Source organism: Ranitomeya imitator, chromosome 2, assembly GCF_032444005.1.
Source record: "Ranitomeya imitator isolate aRanImi1 chromosome 2, aRanImi1.pri, whole genome shotgun sequence".
Classification (NCBI taxonomy): Eukaryota; Metazoa; Chordata; class Amphibia; order Anura; family Dendrobatidae; genus Ranitomeya; species Ranitomeya imitator.
In genome coordinates this window covers 849,893,833-849,920,445 of record NC_091283.1, presented here as the reverse complement: position 1 = coordinate 849,920,445, position 26,613 = coordinate 849,893,833, and the positions used below count along the sequence as shown (strand labels likewise).

The window sequence follows — 26,613 nt, the reverse complement described above, 5'->3', positions numbered from 1 at the left end:
AGTGACATCACCGCTCTCCAGATATCAGTTATATTATACAGCAGTGACATCACCGCTCTCCAGATATCAGTTATATTATACAGCAGTGACATCACCGCTCTCCAGATATCAGTTATATTATACAGCAGTGACATCACCGCTCCCCAGATCTCAGTTATATCATACAGCAGTGACATCACCGCTCCCGAGATATCAGTTATATTATACAGCAGTGACATCACCGCTCTCCAGATATCAGTTATATTATACAGCGGTGACATCACCGCTCCCCAGATATCAGTTATATTATACAGCAGTGACATCACCGCTCTCCAGATATCAGTTATATTATACAGCAGTGACATCACCGCTCCCCAGATATCAGTTATATTATACAGCAGTGACATCACCGCTCTCCAGATATCAGTTATATTATACAGCAGTGACATCACCGCTCTCCAGATATCAGTTATATTATACAGCAGTGACATCACCGCTCCCCAGATATCAGTTATATTATACAGCAGTGACATCACCGCTCTCCAGATATCAGTTATATTATACAGCAGTGACATCACCGCTCTCCAGATATCAGTTATATTATACAGCAGTGACATCACCGCTCCCCAGATATCAGTTATATTATACAGCAGTGACATCACCGCTCTCCAGATATCAGTTATATTATACAGCAGTGACATCACCGCTCCCCAGATATCAGTTATATTATACAGCAGTGACATCACCGCTCTCCAGATATCAGTTATATTATACAGCAGTGACATCACCGCTCTCCAGATATCAGTTATATTATACAGCAGTGACATCACCGCTCCCCAGATATCAGTTATATTATACAGCAGTGACATCACCGCTCCCCAGATATCAGTTATATTATACAGCAGTGACATCACCGCTCTCCAGATATCAGTTATATTATACAGCAGTGACATCACCGCTCTCCAGATATCAGTTATATTATACAGCAGTGACATCACCGCTCCTCAGATATCAGTTATATTATACAGCAGTGACATCACCGCTCCCCAGATCTCAGTTATATCATACAGCAGTGACATCACCGCTCCCGAGATATCAGTTATATTATACAGCAGTGACATCACCGCTCTCCAGATATCAGTTATATTATACAGCGGTGACATCACCGCTCCCCAGATATCAGTTATATTATACAGCAGTGACATCACCGCTCTCCAGATATCAGTTATATTATACAGCAGTGACATCACCGCTCCCCAGATATCAGTTATATTATACAGCAGTGACATCACCGCTCTCCAGATATCAGTTATATTATACAGCAGTGACATCACCGCTCTCCAGATATCAGTTATATTATACAGCAGTGACATCACCGCTCCCCAGATATCAGTTATATTATACAGCAGTGACATCACCGCTCTCCAGATATCAGTTATATTATACAGCGGTGACATCACCGCTCCCCAGATATCAGTTATATTATACAGCAGTGACATCACCGCTCTCCAGATATCAGTTATATTATACAGCGGTGACATCACCGCTCCCCAGATATCAGTTATATTATACAGCAGTGACATCACCGCTCCTCAGATATCAGTTATATTATACAGCAGTGACATCACCGCTCCTCAGATATCAGTTATATTATACAGCAGTGACATCACCGCTCCCCAGATATCAGTTATATTATACAGCGGTGACATCACCGCTCTCCAGATATCAGTTATATTATACAGCAGTGACATCACCGCTCCCCAGATATCAGTTATATTATACAGCAGTGACATCACCGCTCTCCAGATATCAGTTATATTATACAGCGGTGACATCACCGCTCCCCAGATATCAGTTATATTATACAGCAGTGACATCACCGCTCCCCAGATATCAGTTATATTATACAGCAGTGACATCACCGCTCCCCAGATATCAGTTATATTATACAGCAGTGACATCACCGCTCCCCAGATATCAGTTATATTATACAGCAGTGACATCACCGCTCCCCAGATATCAGTTATATTATACAGCAGTGACATCACCGCTCCCCAGATATCAGTTATATTATACAGCAGTGACATCACCGCTCCCCAGATATCAGTTATATTATACAGCGGTGACATCACCGCTCCCCAGATATCAGTTATATTATACAGCAGTGACATCACCGCTCCCCAGATATCAGTTATATTATACAGCAGTGACATCACCACTCTCCAGATATCAGTTATATTATACAGCAGTGACATCACCGCTCTCCAGATATCAGTTATATTATACAGCAGTGACATCACCGCTCCTCAGATATCAGTTATATTATACAGCAGTGACATCACCGCTCCCCAGATATCAGTTATATTATACAGCAGTGACATCACCGCTCCCCAGATATCAGTTATATTATACAGCAGTGACATCACCGCTCCCCAGATATCAGTTATATTATACAGCAGTGACATCACCGCTCCCCAGATATCAGTTATATTATACAGCGGTGACATCACCGCTCCCCAGATATCAGTTATATTATACAGCAGTGACATCACCGCTCCCCAGATATCAGTTATATTATACAGCAGTGACATCACCACTCTCCAGATATCAGTTATATTATACAGCAGTGACATCACCGCTCTCCAGATATCAGTTATATTATACAGCAGTGACATCACCGCTCCCCAGATATCAGTTATATTATACAGCAGTGACATCACCGCTCCCCAGATATCAGTTATATTATACAGTGACATCACCGCTCCCCAGATATCAGTTATATTATACAGCAGTGACATCACCGCTCCCCAGATATCAGTTATATTATACAGCAGTGACATCACCGCTCCCCAGATATCAGTTATATTATACAGTGACATCACCGCTCCCCAGATATCAGTTATATTATACAGCGGTGACATCACCGCTCTCCACATATCAGTTATATTATACAGCAGTGACATCACCGCTCCCCAGATATCAGTTATATTATACAGCAGTGACATCACCGCTCCCCAGATATCAGTTATATTATACAGTGACATCACCGCTCTCCAGATATCAGTTATATTATACAGCAGTGACATCACCGCTCTCCAGATATCAGTTATATTATACAGCAGTGACATCACCGCTCTCCAGATATCAGTTATATTATACACCGGTGACATCACCGCTCCCCAGATATCAGTTATATTATACAGCGGTGACATCACCGCTCCCCAGATATCAGTTATATTATACAGCGGTGACATCACCGCTCCCCAGATATCAGTTATATTATACAGCAGTGACATCACCGCTCCCCAGATATCAGTTATATTATACAGCAGTGACATCACCGCTCCCCAGATATCAGTTATATTATACAGCGGTGACATCACCGCTCCCCAGATATCAGTTATATTATACAGCGGTGACATCACCGCTCCCCAGATATCAGTTATATTATACAGCAGTGACATCACCGCTCCCCAGATATCAGTTATATTATACAGCAGTGACATCACCGCTCCCCAGATATCAGTTATATTATACAGCAGTGACATCACCGCTCTCCAGATATCAGTTATATTATACAGCAGTGACATCACCGCTCTCCAGATATCAGTTATATTATACAGCGGTGACATCACCGCTCCCCAGATATCAGTTATATTATACAGCGGTGACATCACCGCTCCCCAGATATCAGTTATATTATACAGCGGTGACATCACCGCTCCCCAGATATCAGTTATATTATACAGCGGTGACATCACCGCTCCCCAGATATCAGTTATATTATACAGCGGTGACATCACCGCTCCCCAGATATCAGTTATATTATACAGCGGTGACATCACCGCTCCCCAGATATCAGTTATATTATACAGCAGTGACATCACCGCTCCCCAGATATCAGTTATATTATACAGCGGTGACATCACCGCTCCCCAGATATCAGTTATATTATATAGCAGTGACATCACCGCTCTCCAGATATCAGTTATATTATACAGCAGTGACATCACCGCTCCCCAGATATCAGTTATATTATACAGCAGTGACATCACCGCTCCCCAGATATCAGTTATATTATACAGCGGTGACATCACCGCTCTCCAGATATCAGTTATATTATACAGCAGTGACATCACCGCTCCCCAGATATCAGTTATATTATACAGCAGTGACATCACCGCTCCCCAGATATCAGTTATATTATACAGCAGTGACATCACCGCTCCCCAGATATCAGTTATATTATACAGCAGTGACATCACCGCTCTCCAGATATCAGTTATATTATACAGCAGTGACATCATCGCTCCTCAGATATCAGTTATATTATACAGCGGTGACATCACCGCTCCCCAGATATCAGTTATATTATACAGCAGTGACATCACCGCTCTCCAGATATCAGTTATATTATACAGCAGTGACATCACCGCTCCCCAGATATCAGTTATATTATACAGCAGTGACATCACCGCTCTCCAGATATCAGTTATATTATACAGCAGTGACATCACCGCTCTCCAGATATCAGTTATATTATACAGCAGTGACATCACCGCTCCCCAGATATCAGTTATATTATACAGTGACGTCACCGCTCTCCAGAACTCCGCTATATCACTCAGCAGTGACGTCACTACACGTATATCCCGGCGCTGTCCCGGTGCAGTCTCCTGGCTCCTCCCCCTGCCCCGCCCCTCTCCTGGCTCCTCCCCCGCCCCGCCTCCTCTTCTCTCTCTCCGCCGCAGTCACTGCAGGGTCTCCGTTCATCATGTCGGTGCGGGAGGTCCGGGCTGCAGGTAGGACGGTGGCGCCGGGGATGTCGGGGCCGGTGCTCGGTCTGTCCGCTTCTCTCCCCAGGTGTGCAGCGCTGCGGGTCCGGTCCTGTTGCTACCGCGGAGACATTGGCCGGACGGGCAGTGATAACGGTGCAGTGTGCGGGGATGCGGCTGCCGTGTTCCGCTGTATCCGCCCCGAGGGCTCAGATCCCGGGACCGAGCAGCGGCCGCCGTCCGTCATCTGCGCTGTCAGTGGCCGCACGTGTCTCCTGCGGGTGCGGCTGAGTGCGGAGGAGGAGAGCAGCCTGCACCGAGGAGGGGACCTGACAGCTACAGGACATTACACCCCCCTCTGTACAGGACATTATACCCCCCATACAGGACATTATACCCCCACCATACAGGACATTATACCCCTCTGTACAGGACATTATACCCCCACCATACAGGACATTATACCCCCCACCATACAGGACATTATACCCCCCATACAGGACATTATACCCCCACCATACAGGACATTATACCCCTCTGTACAGGACATTACACCCCCACCATACAGGACATTATACCCCCCATACAGGACATTATACCCCCACCATACAGGACATTATACCCCTCTGTACAGGACATTATACCCCCACCATACAGGACATTATACCCCCCACCATACAGGACATTATACCCCCCATACAGGACATTATACCCACACCATACAGGACATTATACCCCTCTGTACAGGACATTACACCCCCACCATACAGGACATTATACCCCCCATACAGGACATTATACCCCCACCATACAGGACATTATACCCCCACCATACAGGACATTATACCCCCACCATACAGGACATTATACCCCCACCATACAGGACATTATACCCCCCACCATACAGGACATTATACCCCCCATACAGGACATTATACCCCCCCATACAGGACATTATACCCCCCATACAGGACATTATACCCCCACCATACAGGACATTATACCCCTCTGTACAGGACATTACACCCCCACCATACAGGACATTATACCCCCCATACAGGACATTATACCCCCACCATACAGGACATTATACCCCTCTGTACAGGACATTACACCCCCCTCTGTACAGGAGATTATACCCCCCCATACAGGAGATTATACCCCTCTGTACAGGACATTATACCCCCCCATACAGGACATTATACCCCCCCCATACAGGACATTATACCCCCCCCATACAGGACATTATACCCCCACCATACAGGACATTATACCCCCCTCTGTACAGGACATTACACCCCCCTCTGTACAGGAGATTATACCCCCCCATACAGGACATTATACCCCTCTGTACAGGACATTATACCCCCCCATACAGGACATTATACCCCCACCATACAGGACATTATACCCCCCCATACAGGACATTACACCCCCCTCTGTACAGGACATTATACCCCCCTCTGTACAGGACATTATACCCCCACCATACAGGACATTATACCCCCACCATACAGGACATTATACCCCCCTCTGTACAGGACATTATACCCCCCTCTGTACAGGACATTATACCCCCCTCTGTACAGGACATTATACCCCCCTCTGTACAGGACATTATACCCCCCCTCTGTACAGGACATTATACTCCCCTCTGTACAGGACATTATACCCCCCATACAGGAGATTATACCCCCCCCATACAGGACATTATACCCCCCCATACAGGACATTATACCCCTCTGTACAGCACATTATACCCCCCATACAGGAGATTATACCCCCCATACAGGAGATTATACCCCCCATACAGGACATTATACTCCCCCCCCATACAGTACATTACACCCCCCTCTGTACAGGACATTATACCCCCCCCCCATACAGTACATTACACCCCCCTCTGTACAGGACATTATAACCCCCCATACAGGACATTACACCCCCCTCTGTACAGGACATTATACCCCCCATACAGGACATTATACCCCCCATACAGGACATTATACCCCCCATACAGGTCATTATACCCCCATACAGGACATTATACCCCCCCATTGAGTACATTACACCCCCCTCTGTACAGGACATTATACCCCCCCATACAGTACATTACACTCCCCTCTGTACAGGACATTATAACCCCCCATACAGGACATTACACCCCCCTCTGTACAGGACATTATACCCCCCATACAGGACATTATACCCCCCATACAGGACATTATACCCCCCATACAGGTCATTATACCCCCATACAGGACATTATACCCCCCCATACAGTACATTACACCCCCCTCTGTACAGGACATTATACCCCTCTGTACAGGACATTATACCCCCCATACAGGTCATTATACCCCCATACAGGACATTATACCCCCCCATACAGTACATTAAACCCCCCTCTGTACAGGACATTATACCCCCCCATACAGGACATTATACCCCCCCATACAGGACATTATACCCCCCCATACAGGACATTATACCCCCCCATACAGGACATTATACCCCCCCATACAGGACATTATACCCCCCCATACAGGACATTATACCCCCCTCTGTACAGGTCATTATACCCCCCATACAGGACATTATACCCCCATACATGACACTATACCCCACCATACAGGGCATTATATCCCCCCCACCACCATAAGGACATTATATCTCCCCCACCACCATACAGGACATTATATCCCCCCCACCATACAGGGCATTATATCCCCCCACCACCATACAGGACATTATATCCCCCTCACCATACAGGGCATTATATCCCCCCCATACAGGACATTATACCCCCCCATACAGGACATTATACCCCCCTCTGTACAGGTCATTATACCCCCCATACAGGACATTATACCCCCATACATGACATTATACCCCCCATACATGACACTATACCCCCCCATACAGGACATTATATCCCCCCCCACCATACAGGGCATTATATCCCCCCCACCACCATAAGGACATTATATCTCTCCCACCACCATACAGGACATTATATCCCCCCCACCATACAGGGCATTATATCCCCCCACCACCATACAGGACATTATATCCCCCTCCCCATACAGGGCATTATATCCCCCCCACCACCATAAGGACATTATATCCCCCCCACCACCATAAGGACATTATATCCCCCCCTCCACCATACAGGACATTATATCCCCCCCCCCACCATACAGGACATTATATCCCCCCCCCCCCTCCACCACCATACAGGACATTATATCCCCCCTCCTCCATCATGCAGTATACAGAAGTGGGTCGGTGAGTAAGAACATTTCCTGGGTCCTTACAGCCCTATAATGTGCCTGTGATACAAGCTGGTTGCTGCAGGATGTGACACACTGAGCTGCATCTAAGCCGGATGAGATGCTTTTCTCCTCTGTCCTTGTTACCAACCAGGTTATGATACTTTTGTCATCCGTCCTCTCTATCCTATGTATCTAGGCAGGAAATGATACTCGTGTAACTGAGCAGGACACGCTTCCATCCTCAGTCTGACGTATACAGGCAGTATGTGATCCTCTTTGCCCTAGGTATCCCGGCAGGATGTGGTACGCTTCCTCCTCCTTTGTCCTAGGTATCCCAGCAGGATGTGGTACTCTTCTTCCTCTTTGCCCTAGGTATCCCGGCAGGATGTGGTACTCTTCCTCCTCCTTTGTCCTAGGTATCCCAGCAGGATGTGGTACTCTTCCTCCTCTTTGCCCTAGGTATCCCGGCAGGATGTGGTACTCTTCCTCCTCTTTGCTCTAGGTATCCCGGCAGGATGTGGTACGCTTCCTCCTCCTTTGTCCTAGGTATCCCGGCAGGATGTGGTACGCTTCCTCCTCCTTTGTCCTAGGTATCCCGGCAGGATGTGGTACGCTTCCTCCTCCTTTGTCCTAGGTATCCCGGCAGGATGTGGTACTCTTCCTCCGTCTTTGTCCTAGGTATCCAGGCAGGATGTGGTACTCTTCCTCCTCCTTTATCCTAGGTATCCCGGCAGGATGTGGTACTCTTCCTCCGTCTTTGTCCTAGGTATCCCGGCAGGATGTGGTACGCTTCCTCCTCCTTTGTCCTAGGTATCCCGGCAGGATGTGGTACGCTTCCTCCTCCTTTGTCCTAGGTATCCCGGCAGGATGTGGTACTCTTCCTCCGTCTTTGTCCTAGGTATCCCGGCAGGATGTGGTACGCTTCCTCCTCCTTTATCCTAGGTATCCCGGCAGGATGTGGTACGCTTCCTCCTCCTTTATCCTAGGTATCCCGGCAGGATGTGGTACTCTTCCTCCGTCTTTGTCCTAGGTATCCCGGCAGGATGTGGTACTCTTCCTCCTCCTTTGTCCTAGGTATCCCTGCAGGATGTGGTACTCTTCCTCCGTCTTTATCCTAGGTATCCCGGCAGGATGTGGTACTCTTCCTCCGTCTTTGTCCTAGGTATCCCGGCAGGATGTGGTACTCTTCCTCCACCTTTGTCCTAGGTATCCCGGCAGGATGTGGTACTCTTCCTCCTCCTTTGTCCTAGGTATCCCGGCAGGATGTGGTACTCTTCCTCCTCCTTTGTCCTAGGTATCCCGGCAGGATGTGGTACTCTTCCTCCTCCTTTGTCCTAGGTATCCCGGCAGGATGTGGTACTCTTCCTCCTCCTTTGTCCTAGGTATCCCGGCAGGATGTGATAGCCTTTTTTTGCCACATGTATCTGGGTAGGATGTAATACCCCTAGTTTCATATCTATGGTGCATATATAAGTCTTCACGCCCTAGTAAAAGCAAGGTTTTTGTTAGAAGAATCATTTCACGACTTTCCCCCCTTTAATGTCGCCATAATCTGTACAAATCCACTGAGAAACAAAGCAAAATCATTTTGAGATAGAATTAAAAATAACAAAACTACAATATTGTGGTTGCATAAGTGTGGGCACCCTCTCATAATTGGGTTGTGTTGGTCACATTTCCCCATGTTACACCGTATCAGCGCTCGGCCGCTGTTATTTACAGCGATTCTCATTAACCTCAGAGAAAGTGTCACTGCTCTAGGAGGATTTTCCTGACATTTTCTGGTCCATAAACAGCTGACAACACAGCAGAGGATCTCAGTGTGGAAAGTTGTCAATCAGGAAAAGGGACAAAAACATTTCCCAGGCATCAAATCTACCATTGACACTGTGAAAGCGTCATGGAGGAGGGGCTGAAATCTGTGACTTTAGCGATACCTGGACATTCCTGAAAATCTGATGAAAAGACAAGAAGGAAATCTGCCCTGGAGGCTGTAAGAGGGTGTCAGCAACATTAAAGGAGCTGCAGGAGCTTCTGGCCAGTCCTGGTTGTGTCCTACATGTGACCACAATCACCTGTATTCTTCTTCATATGTCCGGTCTGGGAGAAGACAGAGAATTATCCAAGCCCAGATATGTGCCTGGCTGATGAAACCGATGGGGAACTCTGCAGCTATAATCCCAGTGGCATGACACAGTTGTCGAGTGACCAGGACCAGGGGCTTGTCCCCTGTCCCTAACACTAGAGGGCGACCTAGCTCGCCCTGCTCCTCAGGATATTTCAAAAAGCAAAGATGTCGGGACCGCCACCCTTGCCTTATCTCCTGAGTTAGCCCTTCATCTATTCTCTTCCCCCACCCTACTGTGCACCGTAGTACACCAACCCGACAAACAAGGGTTAACAGAAAACTCCAGACACACAATATATTCACTCTCATATAGCAGAGGAATGCAGCGGATAGTGGAGGATGGGGAATAAACAAAAATAGAGAAGGGAATTACCACACTTCAAACCAAGCAACCGTCACTAATAACTCCTCCAACTTTCCTTCTCATATGTGCTCCTCTCCCACCTTAGCCATGCAGCAAATGCTAGCTCTGACAAGGATTTGTAACAGAGCCCAGATTATGAAGGAGAAAGGAGTCGCTAACCGAGCTCAGCTGTGAGCACAGGGATTTCCAACATGGCTGATTAACCTCTGTTCTGCCAGAAGAAATAAATTTAAAATGAAAGAGAAGTGCCTCTTCTCAGCACCGGGGTAGGATCAATCAGACGCTGCTGTGTTCTGGCTCCACACTGTCGTGGTGAACCCATGACACAGAAGGCTGCAGGCAACAGTCATCACCAGATCACCATCCCCAAAGTGAGGCATGGTGGGGGCAGCATTGTGCTCTGGGGCTGGTTTTCGGTGGCTGGATCTGGGGCTTTAGCCAAGGGGGAGGGGATTATGGACAGATCAAATATTAGACAATTTTACATCAGAACCTTAAAGGTATCTTCACACATAACGATTTCGTTGCTTTTTGTGACGTAGCAACGATATCGTTAACTAAATCGTTATGCGTGACCGCGACCAACGATCAGGCCCCTGCTGGGAGATCGTTGGTCGCTGGGAATGATCAGGACCTTTTTTTGGTCGCTGATCACCCGCTGTCATCGCTGAATCAGCGTGTGTGACGCCGATCCAGCGATGTGTTCACTGGTAACCAGGGTAAACATCGGGTTACTAAGCGCAGGGCCGCGCTTACTAACCCGATATTTACCCTGGTTACTATTGTAAAAGTAAAAAAAAAAAAAAACAGTACATACTCACATTCCGATGTCTGTCACGTCCCCCGGCGTCAGCTTCCCTGCACTGACTGTGTCAGCGCCAGCCGGCCGTAAAGCAGAGCACAGCGGTCACGTCACCGCTCTGCTTTACGGCCGGCGCTTACACAGTGCAGGGAAGCTGACGCCGGGGGACGTGACAGACATCGGAATGTGAGTATGTACTGTTTTTTTTTTTTTTTACCTTTACAATAGTAACCAGGGTAAATATCGGGTTACTAAGCGCGGCCCCGCACTTAGTAACCTGATGTTTACCCTGGTTACCCGGGGACTTCGGCATCATTGAAGACAGTTTCAACGATGCCGAAGTTGTTCCCCGGATCGTTGGTCGCTGGAGAGAGATGTCTGTGTGACAGCTCCCCAGCGACCACACAACGACTTACCAACGATCACGGCCAGGTCGTATCGCTGGTCGTGATAGTTGGTAAATCGTTTAGTGTAACGGTACCTTAAGGCCTCTGTAAAAAGCTAAAGATGGGGGAGAAATTTCTCCTTTCAAATCACCAAGAGAACAGCTTCATCAGAACAATACGGAAGTTCTGGAGGGTCCGAGCCCAGACCTGCACCAAGGTGCAATCTGTGGTGACCTGAAGAGGGCGCTGTACACAGGAGATGTCCCCGCAATCTGTGGTGACCTGAAGAGGGGGCTGTACACAGGAGATGCCCCCGCAATCTGTGGTGACCTGTAGAGGACGCTGTACACAGGAGATGTCCCCGCAATCTGTGGTGACCTGAAGAGAGCGCTGTACACAGGAGATGCCCCCGCAATCTGTGGTGACCTGAAGAGGGCGCTGTACACAGGAGATGTTCCCGCAATCTGTGGTGACCTGAAGAGGACGCTGTACACAGATGTCCCCGCAATTTGTGGTGACCTGAAGAGGGCGCTGTACACAGGAGATGTCCCCGCAATCTGTGGTGACCTGAAGAGGGCGCTGTACACAGGAGATGTCCCCGCAATCTGTGGTGACCTGTAGAGGACGCTGTACACAGGAGATGTCCCCGCAATCTGTGGTGACCTGAAGAGGACGCTGTACACAGGAGATGCCCCCGCAATCTGTGGTGACCTGAAGAGGACGCTGTACACAGGAGATGTTCCCGCAATCTGTGGTGACCTGAAGAGGGCGCTGTACACAGGAGATGTCCCCGCAATCTGTGGTGAGCTGAAGAGGACGCTGTACACAGGAGATGTCCCCGCAATCTGTGGTGACCTGAAGAGGGCGCTGTACACAGGAGATGTCCCCGCAATCTGTGGTGACCTGAAGAGGACGCTGTACACAGGAGATTTCCCCGCAATCTGTGGTGACCTGCAGAGGACGCTGTACACAGGAGATGTCCCCGCAATCTGTGGTGACCTGAAGAGGGCGCTGTATACAGGAGATGTCCCCGCAATCTGTGGTGACCTGAAGAGGGCGCTGTACACAGGAGATGTCCCGCAATCTGTGGTGACCTGAAGAGGACGTTGTACACAGGAGATGCCCTGCAATCTGTGGTGACCTGAAGAGGGCGCCGTACACAGGAGATGTCCCCGCAATCTGTGGTGACCTGAAGAGGACGCCGTACACAGGAGATGTCCCCGCAATCTGTGGTGACCTGAAGAGGGCGCTGTACACAGGAGATGCTCCCGCAATCTGTGGTGACCTGAAGAGGACGCTGTACACAGGAGATGTCCCCGCAATCTGTGGTGACCTGAAGAGGACGCTGTACACAGGAGATGTCCCCGCAATCTGTGGTGACCTGAAGAGGACGCCGTACACAGGAGATGTCCCCGCAATCTGTGGTGACCTGAAGAGGGCGCTGTACACAGGAGATGTCCCCGCAATCTGTGGTGACCTGAAGAGGACGCTGTACACAGGAGATGCCCCGCAATCTGTGGTGATCTGAAGAGGACGCTGTACACAGGAGATGTCCCCGCAATCTGTGGTGACCTGAAGAGGGCGCTGTACACAGGAGATGTTCCCGCAATCTGTGGTGACCTGAAGAGGACGCTGTACACAGATGTCCCCGCAATTTGTGGTGACCTGAAGAGGACGCTGTACACAGGAGATGTCCCCGCAATCTGTGGTGTCCTGAAGAGGACGCTGTACACAGGAGATGCCCCCGCAATCTGTGGTGTCCTGAAGAGGGCGCTGTACACAGGAGATGCCCCGCAATCTGTGGTGACCTGAAGAGGGCGCTGTACACAGGAGATGCCCCCGCAATCTGTGGTGACCTAAAGAGGGCGCTGTACACAGGAGATGCCCCGCAATCTGTGGTGACCTGAAGAGGGCGCTGTACACAGGAGATGCCCCCGCAATCTGTGGTGACCTGAAGAGGGCGCTGTACACAGGAGATGCCCCCGCAATCTGTGGTGACCTGAAGAGAGCGCTGTACACAGGAGATGTCCCCGCAATCTGTGGTGACCTGAAGAGGGCGCTGTACACAGGAGATGTTCCCGCAATCTGTGGTGACCTGAAGAGGACGCTGTACACAGATGTCCCCGCAATTTGTGGTGACCTGAAGAGGACGCTGTACACAGGAGATGTCCCCGCAATCTGTGGTGTCCTGAAGAGGACGCTGTACACAGGAGATGCCCCGCAATCTGTGGTGACCTGAAGAGGACGCTGTACACAGGAGATGTCCCCGCAATCTGTGGTGATGTGAAGAGGACGCTGTATACAGGAGATGCCCCCGCAATCTGTGGTGACCTGAAGAGGGCGCTGTACACAGGAGATGCCCCGCAATCTGTGGTGTCCTGAAGAGGGCGCTGTACACAGGAGATGCCCCGCAATCTGTGGTGACCTGAAGAGAGCGCTGTACACAGGAGATGTCCCCGCAATCTGTGGTGTCCTGAAGAGGGCGCTGTACACAGGAGATGCCCCGCAATCTGTGGTGACCTGAAGAGAGCGCTGTACACAGGAGATGCTCCCGCAATCTGTGGTGACCTGAAGAGGGCGCTGTACACAGGAGATGTCCCCGCAATCTGTGGTGACCTGAAGAGGACGCTGTACACAGGAGATGTCCCCGCAATCTGTGGTGTCCTGAAGAGGGCGCTGTACACAGGAGATGTCCCCGCAATCTGTGGTGACCTGAAGAGGACGCTGTACACAGGAGATGTCCCCGCAATCTGTGGTGACCTGAAGAGGACGCTGTACACAGGAGATGTCCCCGCAATCTGTGGTGACCTGAAGAGGACGCTGTACACAGGAGATGTCCCCGCAATCTGTGGTGACCTGAAGAGGACGCTGTACACAGGAGATGTCCCCGCAATCTGTGGTGACCTGAAGAGGGCGCTGTACACAGGAGATGTCCCGCAATCTGTGGTGTCCTGAAGAGGACGCTGTACACAGGAGATGCCCCCGCAATCTGTGGTGACCTGAAGAGGACGCTGTACACAGGAGATGTCCCCGCAATCTGTGGTGTCCTGAAGAGGACGCTGTACACAGGAGATGTCCCGCAATCTGTGGTGTCCTGAAGAGGACGCTGTACACAGGAGATGCCCCCGCAATCTGTGGTGACCTGAAGAGGACGCTGTACACAGGAGATGTCCCGCAATCTGTGGTGACCTGAAGAGGACGCTGTACACAGGAGATGCCCCCGCAATCTGTGGTGACCTGAAGAGGACGCTGTACACAGGAGATGTCCCGCAATCTGTGGTGACCTGAAGAGGACGCTGTACACAGGAGATGCCCCCGCAATCTGTGGTGACCTGAAGAGGACGCTGTACACAGGAGATGTCCCCGCAATCTGTGGTGACCTGAAGAGGACGCTGTACACAGGAGATGCCCCCGCAATCTGTGGTGACCTGAAGAGGACGCTGTACACAGGAGATGTCCCCGCAATCTGTGGTGACCTGAAGAGGACGCTGTACACAGGAGATGTCCCCGCAATCTGTGGTGACCTGTAGAGGGCGCTGTACACAGGAGATGTCCCCGCAATCTGTGGTGACCTGAAGAGGGCGCTGTACACAGGAGATGACCCCGCAATCTGTGGTGACCTGAAGAGGACGCTGTACACAGGAGATGCCCCCGCAATCTGTGGTGACCTGAAGAGGGCGCTGTACACAGGAGATGTCCCCGCAATCTGTGGTGACCTGAAGAGGGCGCTGTACACAGGAGATGTCCCCGCAATCTGTGGTGACCTGAAGAGGGCGCTGTACACAGGAGATGACCCCGCAATCTGTGGTGACCTGAAGAGGACGCTGTACACAGGAGATGCCCCCGCAATCTGTGGTGACCTGAAGAGGGCGCTGTACACAGGAGATGTCCCCGCAATCTGTGGTGACCTGAAGAGGGCGCTGTACACAGGAGATGTCCCTGCAATCTGTGGTGACCTGAAGAGGACGCTGTACACAGGAGATGTCCCCGCAATCTGTGGTGACCTGAAGAGGACGCTGTACACAGGAGATGTCCCCGCAATCTGTGGTGACCTGAAGAGGACGCTGTACACAGGAGATGTCCCGCAATCTGTGGTGACCTGAAGAGGACGCTGTACACAGGAGATGTCCCGCAATCTGTGGTGACCTGAAGAGGACGCTGTACACAGGAGATGTCCCCGCAATCTGTGGTGTCCTGAAGAGGACGCTGTACACAGGAGATGTCCCCGCAATCTGTGGTGACCTGAAGAGGACGCTGTACACAGGAGATGTCCCCGCAATCTGTGGTGACCTGAAGAGGGCGCTGTACACAGGAGATGTCCCCGCAATCTGTGGTGACCTGAAGAGGACGCTGTACACAGGAGATGTCCCTGCAATCTGTGGTGACCTGAAGAGGGCGCTGTACACAGGAGATGTCCCGCAATCTGTGGTGATCTGAAGAGGGCGCTGTACACAGGAGATGTCCCCGCAATCTGTGGTGACCTGAAGAGGACGCTGTACACAGGAGATGTCCCCGCAATCTGTGGTGACCTGAAGAGGGCGCTGTACACAGGAGATGTCCCCGCAATCTGTGGTGACCTGAAGAGGGCGCTGTACACAGGAGATGTCCCCGCAATCTGTGGTGACCTGAAGAGGGCGCTGTACACAGGAGATGTCCCCGCAATCTGTGGTGACCTGAAGAGGGCGCTGTACACAGGAGATGTCCCCGCAATCTGTGGTGACCTGAAGAGGGCGCTGTACACAGGAGATGACCCCGCAATCTGTGGTGACCTGAAGAGGGCGCTGTACACAGGAGATGTTCCTGCAATCTGTGGTGACCTGAAGAGGGCGCTGTACACAGGAGATGTCCCTGCAATCTGTGGTGACCTGTAGAGGGCGCTGTACACAGGAGATGTCCCCGCAATCTGTGGTGACCTGAAGAGGACGCTGTACACAGGAGATGTCCCGCAATCTGTGGTGACCTGAAGAGGACGCTGTACACAGGAGATGCCCCCGCAATCTGTGGTGTCCTGAAGAGGGCGCTGTACACAGGAGATGTCCCCGCAATCTGTGGTGATCTGAAGAGGGCACTGTACACAGGAGATGTCCCCGCAATCTGTGGTGATCTGAAGAGGACGCTGTACACAGGAGATGCCCCCGCAATCTGTGGTGTCCTGAAGAGGGCGCTATACACAGGAGATGTCCCCGCAATCTGTGGTGATCTGAAGAGGGCGCTGTACACAGGAGATGTCCCGCAATCTGTGGTGACCTGAAGAGGACGCTGTACACAGGAGATGCCCCCGCAATCTGTGGTGACCTGAAGAGGACGCTGTACACAGGAGATGTCCCGCAATCTGTGGTGACCTGAAGAGGACGCTGTACACAGGAGATGCCCCCGCAATCTGTGGTGACCTGAAGAGGACGCTGTACACAGGAGATGTCCCCGCAATCTGTGGTGACTTGAAGAGGGCGCTGTACACAGGAGATGTCCCCGCAATCTGTGGTGACCTGAAGAGGACGCTGTACACAGGAGATGTCCCGCAATCTGTGGTGACCTGAAGAGGACGCTGTACACAGGAGATGCCCCCGCAATCTGTGGTGTCCTGAAGAGGGCGCTGTACACAGGAGATGTCCCCGCAATCTGTGGTGATCTGAAGAGGGCGCTGTACACAGGAGATGTCCCGCAATCTGTGGTGACCTGAAGAGGACGCTGTACACAGGAGATGCCCCCGCAATCTGTGGTGTCCTGAAGAGGGCGCTATACACAGGAGATGTCCCCGCAATCTGTGGTGACCTGAAGAGGGCGCTGTACACAGGAGATGTCCCCGCAATCTGTGGTGATCTGAAGAGGACGCTGTACACAGGAGATGCCCCCGCAATCTGTGGTGATCTGAAGAGGACGCTGTACACAGGAGATGCCCCCGCAATCTGTGGTGTCTGAAGAGGGCGCTGTACACAGGAGATGTCCCGCAATCTGTGGTGACCTGAAGAGGACGCTGTACACATGAGATGCCCCCGCAATCTGTGGTGATCTGAAGAGGACGCTGTACACAGGAGATGTCCCCGCAATCTGTGGTGTCCTGAAGAGGGCGCTGTACACAGGAGATGCCCCCGCAATCTGTGGTGACCTGAAGAGGGCGCTGTACACAGGAGATGTCCCCGCAATCTGTGGTGACCTGAAGAGGACGCTGTACACAGGAGATGCTCCCGCAATCTGTGGTGACCTGAAGAGGGCGCTGTACACAGGAGATGCTCCCGCAATCTGTGGTGACCTGAAGAGGACGCTGTACACAGGAGATGTCCCCGCAATCTGACAGATGTGGAGCTGCTGCAGGGAGGAGCCGGCAAAGATGGACAATTCTGGATGTGGCGAGTAATTAAACCCCCCTCCCCACCCAAAACACTGAACGTTGCCAGAAATTCACAGGTACTGCGACACAATATTAGAGTACGGGTGTGCAGATTTATGCAACCACATTATTTTACTACTTTATATTTTTTGGAAAAGTTGTCAGTTTATTTCTCGATGGATTTGTTGTGTTATATGATTATAACGACATTAAAGGAAGAATAATTTCAGGACTTTTGATTTCCATGTTAAACACCTGGGATTTTCCAGGGCGTGTAGACTTTATCTACTGATATACAGATATTTTTGCCCATGTATCCGGGTAGGATGCGATACTCTCCTCGTTCTCCGGGGACTCACGACCTCTCCCTGGACATGAAGGTCGATGCCTCGCCGCCGCCATCCGCACGTCTCGTCCATTACGACCTGGAGACGCTGAGCTTTTACATTAACTGGAACCTTCTCTCCGGGGACGTAGCTGGACTACGACCCTCATCAGTCGCCTTCTGGTGCGGGGCAGAATGTCCTGGATGTAGCTGTGACCAGCCTGCACAGTGGACTGACGTGTGTGCTGGGATTTGTAGTTCTACATTGAAGCCTTCTCCAGGCGAGCAGGACGGCACTGTGGCTCTTCTGCCATAGTTTATTGGCCTCTCCCAAGTCATAAATGCCACGATCCAGCACCGTGTCCCGGTGGCCATCTCCCCCCTCGGCCCATGAGGATGCTTCGCCCGAGACCCTGCGAGGTGGTGATGTCCCTCCAGCTGTGGCTGATCACAGATCTAATGCCTGAAATGGTGTAACTGGATGTCGGAGGATAAGGGCACCAGACCAGGATAATAACCAGGAAACGAACGAGCCGGCACTACGGGACCCAATATGCAGGAGACAAGCCTGCGGCATCCGGGCCTGTCCGAAAATCAGCTCACCCTGACTGAGTGTCCTGGGGAGGAACGTAAGCCGCCCAGTGTTATCTGCCGATATGTCTGAGTGTGCAGTGATGAGTCCTGCTCATAAAAGGCCAATGGCCCAGAAGGCAAAGGTAGTGCAGGGACTGGCACCGTAGGTAGCTGGTGCAGGGACTGGCACCGTAGGTAGCTGGTGCAGGGACTGGCATAGGACGGTCATAGGCAGTGCGGACACTGGCAGAGGATTGAACTGGTCCAGAGGCTGGCAGAGGATTGGTGCAGGATGGAGCTTGTGCAGGGTCTGGCAGGGGCGGTTCAGGGTCTGGCAGGGGCGGTGCAGGGTCTGGCAGGGGCGGTGCAGGGTGTGGCAGAGGTGGTGCAGGGTTTATGTCCGTATCTCCCACCCTAGCGGAACAGAAGGTGCCACGATAACACCAACTCACTCTGCTGATCCAATCTTTTCTTCTCCCCCTCTTCTTTTCTGCCCCCGCTCTTCCCTTGCTCGCTCCTGCTTCCCCTCTTCCCTTCCTTGCTCCTGCCCCTGCTCTTCCCTTCCTCGCTCCCTCTTCGTCATTCCTGCCCCTTCCTCGCTCCTGCTCCCCCTTTTCCCTTCTTTCTTCCTGCCCCCGCTCTTCCCTTCCTTGCTCCTGCTCCCCCTCTTCCCTTCCTCTTCCCTGCTTCCTTTGTCGTTCCTGCCCCCCTTCCTCTTCTTGCCTCCTCCGCTTCCGTTCATTTTCCTGCTCTCCTCTTATGTTCCTTGCTCCTGCTCCCGCTCTTCCTCTTTCCTTCTCCCTCTTTGTCGTTCCTGCCCCCTTTTCTTTGTTCCTCCGCTTCCCTTCATTTTCCTGCTCCCCTCTTATGTTCCTCGCTCCTGCTTCCACTCTTCCCTTCCTCATTCCTGCTCCCACTCTTCCTCTTCCCTGCTCCCTCTTTGTTGTTCCTGCCCCCTTTTCTCTGCTCCTCCGCTTCCCTTCATCTTCCCTGCTCCCCTCTTATTTTCCTCCTTTCTTCCCCACTTTTTCGTTGATGTATTGAGACTCTGAAGTCTGTTTCTCCCACGTTCCCTTCTGCCGCTGCTGTGGGGGTGGAGGGCTGTTCCTTCTCAATGCTGTGGTGGGCTCAGAACCTTGATCAATTCTGGGAAATGTTAATTGCAAATTCAGGAAGTTGCATCCAAAGTCTATAAGAAGCTGCACAGTGTAAAGAACTCCGACATGTCACATAGTGATAAAGGAGGAAAACGGAGGGGTCTACAGCAAACCTGCAGGCTGTATCCGGGCCACAGCTCGGGGGGTCACCATGAACCCACGCCCCTGTTATATATATCCGGGCCACAGCTCGGGGGGTGGGGGGGTCACCATGAACCCACGCCCCTGTTATATATATCCGGGCCACAGCTCGGGGGGTGGGGGGGGTCACCATGAACCCACGCCGCTGTTATATATATCCGGGCCGCGTATCCTCCATCCCATAGTCCCGTGCCCATGTACCCATCATGCCTATCCTCCATCCCATAGTTCCGTGCCCATGTCCCCGTCATGCGTATTCTCCATCCCATAGTCCCGTGCCCATGTACCCATCATGCGTATCCTCCATCCCATAGTCCCGTGCCCATGTACCCATCATGCGTATCCTCCATCCCATAGTCCCGTGCCCATGTACCCATCATACGTATCCTCCATCCCATAGTCCCGTGCACATGTACCCATCATGCGTATCCTCCATCCCATAGTCCCGTGCCCATGTACCCATCATGCGTATCCTCCATCCCATAGTCCCGTGCACATGTACCCATCATGCGTATCCTCCATCCCATAGTCCCGTGCACATGTACCCATCATACGTATCCTCCATCCCATAGTCCCGTGCCCATGTACCCATCATGCGTATCCTCCATCCCATAGTCCCGTGCCCATGTACCCATCATGCGTATCCTCCATCCCATAGTCCCGTGCCCATGTACCCATCATGCGTATCCTCCATCCCATAGTCCCGTGCCCATGTACCCATCATGCGTATCCTCCATCCCATAGTCCCGTGCCCATGTACCCATCATACGTATCCTCCATCCCATAGTCCCGTGCACATGTACCCATCATACGTATCCTCCATCCCATAGTCCCGTGCACATGTACCCATCATACGTATCCTCCATCCCATAGTCCCGTGCACATGTACCCATCATGCGTATCCTCCATCCCATAGTCCTGTGCCCATGTACCCATCATGCGTATCCTCCATCCCATAGTCCCGTGCACATGTACCCATCATGCGTATCCTCCATCCCATAGTCCCGTGCACATGTACCCATCATGCGTATCCTCCATCCCATAGTCCCGTGCCCATGTACCCATCATGCGTATCCTCCATCCCATAGTCCCGTGCCCATGTACCCATCATGCGTATCCTCCATCCCATAGTCCCGTGCCCATGTACCCATCATGCGTATCCTCCATCCCATAGTCCCGTGCCCATGTACCCATCATGCGTATCCTCCATCCCATAGTCCCGTGCCCATGTACCCATCATGCGTATCCTCCATCCCATAGTCCCGTGCCCCTGTACCCATCATGCGTATCCTCCATCCCATAGTCCCGTGCCCCTGTACCCATCATGCGTATCCTCCATCCCATAGTCCCGTGCCATGTACCCATCATGCGTATCCTCCATCCCATAGTCCCGTGCCCATGTACCCATCATGCGTATCCTCCATCCCATAGTCCCGTGCCCATGTACCCATCATGCGTATCCTCCATCCCATAGTCCCGTGCCCCTGTACCCATCATGCGTATCCTCCATCCCATAGTCCCGTGCCCCTGTACCCATCATGCGTATCCTCCATCCCATAGTCCCGTGCCATGTACCCATTATGACATCATCATCGATATATTCTCTCATGTCACGGCTTTACGGTGCCAGTTGGGGGCCAGAAGACGGCAGTGTCTGATTTGCACATACTCTTAGGCTATGTGCACACGTTGCAGATTGTGGAATTTTCTGTGCAGATTCTGCATTTCTTGGCAGAAAACACAGGTCAGAATCTGCGCCTTCTTTTGGTATGCGCACACGTTACAGATTTTTGTGCAGATTTCTTCCTTTTTTTCCCCCTGCGGATTTCTATTATGGAATAGGTGCAGAAACGCAGCAGATCTGCCCAAAGAATTGACATGCTCCTTCTTTTAATGTGCTGTGTTTTCCGTGCAGATTTTCCGCACCATTAGCACAGCATTTTTGCATTTTTTTTTTTTGCCATTGATTTACATTGTATTGTAAATCACTTGCGGATCTACAGCGTTTCTGCGCGGGAAAAAAAAAAGCTGCAGATCAGCAGGAAATCCGCAACGTGTGCACATACCCTGAAATATCCTGGATGGGGAGAGGTCAGTTAAGGGTTGATTCAGGAGCGCAGCAAGGCACGAGTCCCCGGCATCTTCACCATTAGATGTAATCCAGGGAGCAGGGATAGCTAGGGCGGCCATGAGGGATAGAGAAGGAGCCCCGGGATATCAAACTACTCATGGGACACGGTTTACAGAACCAAAGTAAAAGAGCTGTTAAATGTTAGAACGATAGGCAGTGTTTACAAAAAAATATACAAAAGATTTTACAAAGGGGACAAAACAATCCAGCATATACAATTACATAACACAGGGATCATGCGTACACTGATATGTATCTCTGCAAGGAACACGAGTCATAATTCGTCTCGTCCTTTATCGGGCCTACGTTACACCCACACACCTCCCCTTAACTCACAACAGGGCTGGTCATGGGATGCGGCTTCAGTTTCTAAAAATTATATCCCCAACATTAACAATATCTTCACTCCTGACAATCACATGACTTCGATATCGCCGTTGTATTTTTTTATTCAGGATTTTTTCATATATGTGAAACATGGCATGGTTGAGGTCAACCTTCTGGCCACTGTTGATTTGGGGCTTATAGGCAGGTGTCACAGTTATGAAACAATACGCATATTCCTCCCCGATCAGTCCTGAAGGTGAAAATGTATGTCCCATCAATATCTATACCAACCCCAATATTCATAACTTCCCATTGCGGACACAAAATCCTGGAGAAGAACCTACTGCTCCTCCTCTAATGAAGCAAACCCCAGACTTCATGTCCATTCCCACAGTAGGTCCCCTGCCTTACTTATCAGGCAGTCCTGGCCTCAGAGGGGACTTTAATTAGTGTTGTCACTACTTTCCCATGTAATGCCCTCACTTCCCTAAGTTAACTTATGGTTCTGCTTCAACCATGACCATGGACGGATCATTACGTCTTAGCAATCGGCCGTGATCACGGGGGGGTGAGCGGGCGATCACCGCCAGGTGTCAGCTGATTCTGACAGCTGACACCCAGCGCTGGATGACAGGAGTGGTCACAGACCGCTCCCGGCACTTTAACCCCCGAAATGCTGCGATGGCATCATTCTGGAAGGCGACACAGGGCTGACAGCCCCTCTGCCTTTGGATCGGAGACCCCTCGGCGTGACGCGGGGTCCCGATCGTTGCCATGGTGAGCGGATGTTGTCATGATGACTTCCAGGTCACCAGAGTGAAGAAAGTTGGTGATCATGGGCACTGATGATCATGAAGTCTCCCTGTCAGTGCCGCGCTGGCAGCTTCTATGGCGATGCTGCCTCATCTGCAAAAATCATTGTCCCATAGTGGAACAAGGGAAAAAAATATATATATATATAATATTTGGATGAAAAAAAAGATCTAAGCAATAAAAGTGCACGTTTGGTGTCGCAAGCGTGACCCGGCCTAATATTGTATATGGGACGGTGTGAATGACGCTGGGCCGGGGGTCTTACATGATTTTATACTATTTATTATTTTACGGGGGTATTCATGTAGTTATGGGGGTTTTGTTTTTTTTACCTTTTTAGTTTTATTTTCTTTATTTTATTAGAATGTTTCTTTCCTGTCCCTGATTTGTAGCTTATTATTATTATTATTATTATTATTATTATTATTTATATAGCACCATTAATTCCATGGTCTGTACATGGGTCATGAACTTTCTCCATTTTGTTTCTGGTTTCTTTCTTTGTGATTTGTGTTGTTTTTTGTCGTCTGGAGCTTTTGTTTTATGTTTTATTCTGTAATGTATCACAGTTGTGTGACGTGAAGTGTTTTCCTATAATAACAGTCCCACAGTCTATTGCTCTCTGTTATCGGCCAGCTGTTCCTGCACTTCCTGCAGTTGGATCTGACTCTTTCGCGGCTCATTATCTTTTTTGCCTTTTCCGCCATCGGCTACAGTTGTTTTTGTGCGTTTTCTTGTGCGGCCGATGGTCCTATGTGCGGGGAGCACGGGGTCTCCGGCTGACGCTCGCTCTTCTTTCTTGCAGAGAGGGTCTCCACTTCCGCCTACTCGTCACCAGCACGAAGTTTGGGGGATCCGGGGATAACGCCGCTGTCGCCATCACACATCATTGCAGTAAGTGAGGATTTCTTCCATATTGTGGAGGTGGATGGATCCGCTGCATTCGTGCTCCTCCGCTGTCATTCCTCCATCGGTGGGAACCGCACTGCACTCGGGTGACATCTGAGTGCAGTGCCATGTTTCACACGTCTCATAGACTTACATGGGTGCCTGCGATCCGAATTCAGCATGCTGCCATTCTATTTATTTGTGGATCGCTGTCCAATAGAAGCAGGAAAAACGCAATTGAGAACAGAAGCAAAGGATTAAATAGGTGCGAATGTAATCCGATTCCTAATTCATGTGATTTATAGCCGGACCCCGTCATGGAGATCTGACCACTCACACATTATGTAGTGCGAGCTGTGACCCTCATAGAGCTGCTGCAGGAGACCCCAGTAATGGCACAAGTGTGTTCCATCATGTCCTGCTCCACTCACTACCAGAGCTGCCTTCAAAAGCCTGATTACCAGTACATTATAGGAGCTTAGAAAACAGTTGATGTAACAGCAGAATAGTGAGTGCAGCTCTGGAGGTGACTGGAGGATAAGACACAATGTAACAGCAGAATAATGAGTGCAGCTCTGGAGGTGACAGGAGGATAAGACACAATGTAACAGCAGAATAGTGAGTGCAGCTCTGGAGGTGACTGGAGGATAAGACATGAGGTGTCTGCAGCTTGACCTTTCGCACTGACCTTTCCCCCCTGACCTTTGCCCTGCGGTGCCTCTACTGACAGAGCCATTCTCCCCTTGTATAGGACCATTGCCTGCAGCCTCCGGTCACACAGGGGTTAACCTTTCCTTGTCCCCTCTTATTCCAGAAGGACTCTGGTGGGGTGGCGGAGGAGGAGCCGGCCTTCTCGGTAGTCGTTGCCATTGATTTTGGCACCACATCCAGCGGTTACGCGTTTGCCTTCTCCAAAGAGCCGGAATGCATCCACATCATGAGGTAACAATATCCCCGGGGGGCAGATAATTTATTGCCCCTGCACCACTGACACCAGCGGGGAGCGGCCGTCTGCTACCTAGCACTGCCCGGACAGATGGCCGCTGTCCACCATGAGAACAGACATAATAATGAATACGTCGCTATTACTGGCGAGGTCTGCGCAGTGCTCATATTATCTGTGAGACTGATGGCCTGCAGGGTTCGTGTATGGGGCGATGGCCTGCAGGGGTCATGTATGGGGCGATGGTCTGCAGGGGTCGTGTATGGGGCGATGGCCTGCAGGGTTCGTGTGTATGGGGCGATGGCCTGCAGGGGTCACGTGTATGGGGCGATGGCCTGCAGGGGTCATGTATGGGGCGATGGCCTGCAGGGGTCGTGTATGGGACGATGGCCTGCAGGGGTTATGTGTATGGGGCGATGGCCTGCAGGGGTCACATGTATGGGGCGATGGCCTGCAGGGGTCATGTATGGGGCGATGGCCTGCAGGGGTCGTGTATGGGGCGATGGCCTGCAGGGTTCGTGTGTATGGGGCGATGGCCTGCAGGGGTTGTGTACATGGCGATGGCCTGCAGGGGTCGTGTATGGGGCGATGGCCTGCAGGGGTCACATGTATGGGGCGATGGCCTGCAGGGGTCACATGTATGGGGCGATGGCCTGCAGGGGTCACATGTATGGGGCGATGGCCTGCAGGGGTTGTGTACATGGCGATGGCCTGCAGGGGTCGTGTATGGGGCGATGGCCTGCAGGGTTCGTGTGTATGGGGCGATGGCCTGCAGGGGTTGTGTACATGGCGATGGCCTGCAGGGTTCGTGTATGGGGCGATGGCCTGCAGGGGTCATGTACGGTGGCGCAGTGGTTAGCACAGCAGCCTTGCAGCGCTGGAGTCCTGGGTTCAAGCCCCACTAAGGACGACATCTGCAAAGAGTTTGTATGTTCTCTCCGTGTTTGCGTGGGTTTCCTCCGGGTTCTCCGGTTTCCTCCCACATTCCAAAGACATACTGACAGGGAATTTAGATTGTGAGCCCCAACGGGGACAGCGACGATAATGTGTGCAACCTGTAAAGCGCTGCGGAATATGTTAGACCTATATAAAAATAAAGATTATTATTATTATTATTACATGGCGATGACCTGCAGGGGTCGTGTATGGAGCGATGGCCTGCAGGGGTCGTGTATATGGCGATGGCCTGCAGGGGTCACGTGTATATGGCGATGGCCTGCAGGGGTCGTGTATATGGCGATGGCCTGCAGGGGTCACGTGTACGGGGCAGTAGCTGAT

General features: G+C 51.1%; 1 protein-coding gene across 1 annotated transcript in view; it reads left to right on the top strand.

Moving 5' to 3' along the window:
• Positions 1–4,706: 4,706 nt before the first annotated feature.
• Positions 4,707–26,613, top strand: part of HSPA12A (heat shock protein family A (Hsp70) member 12A) — a 139,635-nt gene continuing 117,728 nt past the window's right edge. Inside the window, exons 1-3 of the mRNA XM_069754389.1 lie at positions 4,707–4,781; positions 24,310–24,398; positions 25,207–25,334. Of these exons, the coding sequence (XP_069610490.1) occupies positions 4,754–4,781; positions 24,310–24,398; positions 25,207–25,334 (245 nt within the window). The 5' untranslated portion in view covers positions 4,707–4,753. The remainder of the gene's footprint in view (positions 4,782–24,309; positions 24,399–25,206; positions 25,335–26,613) is intronic.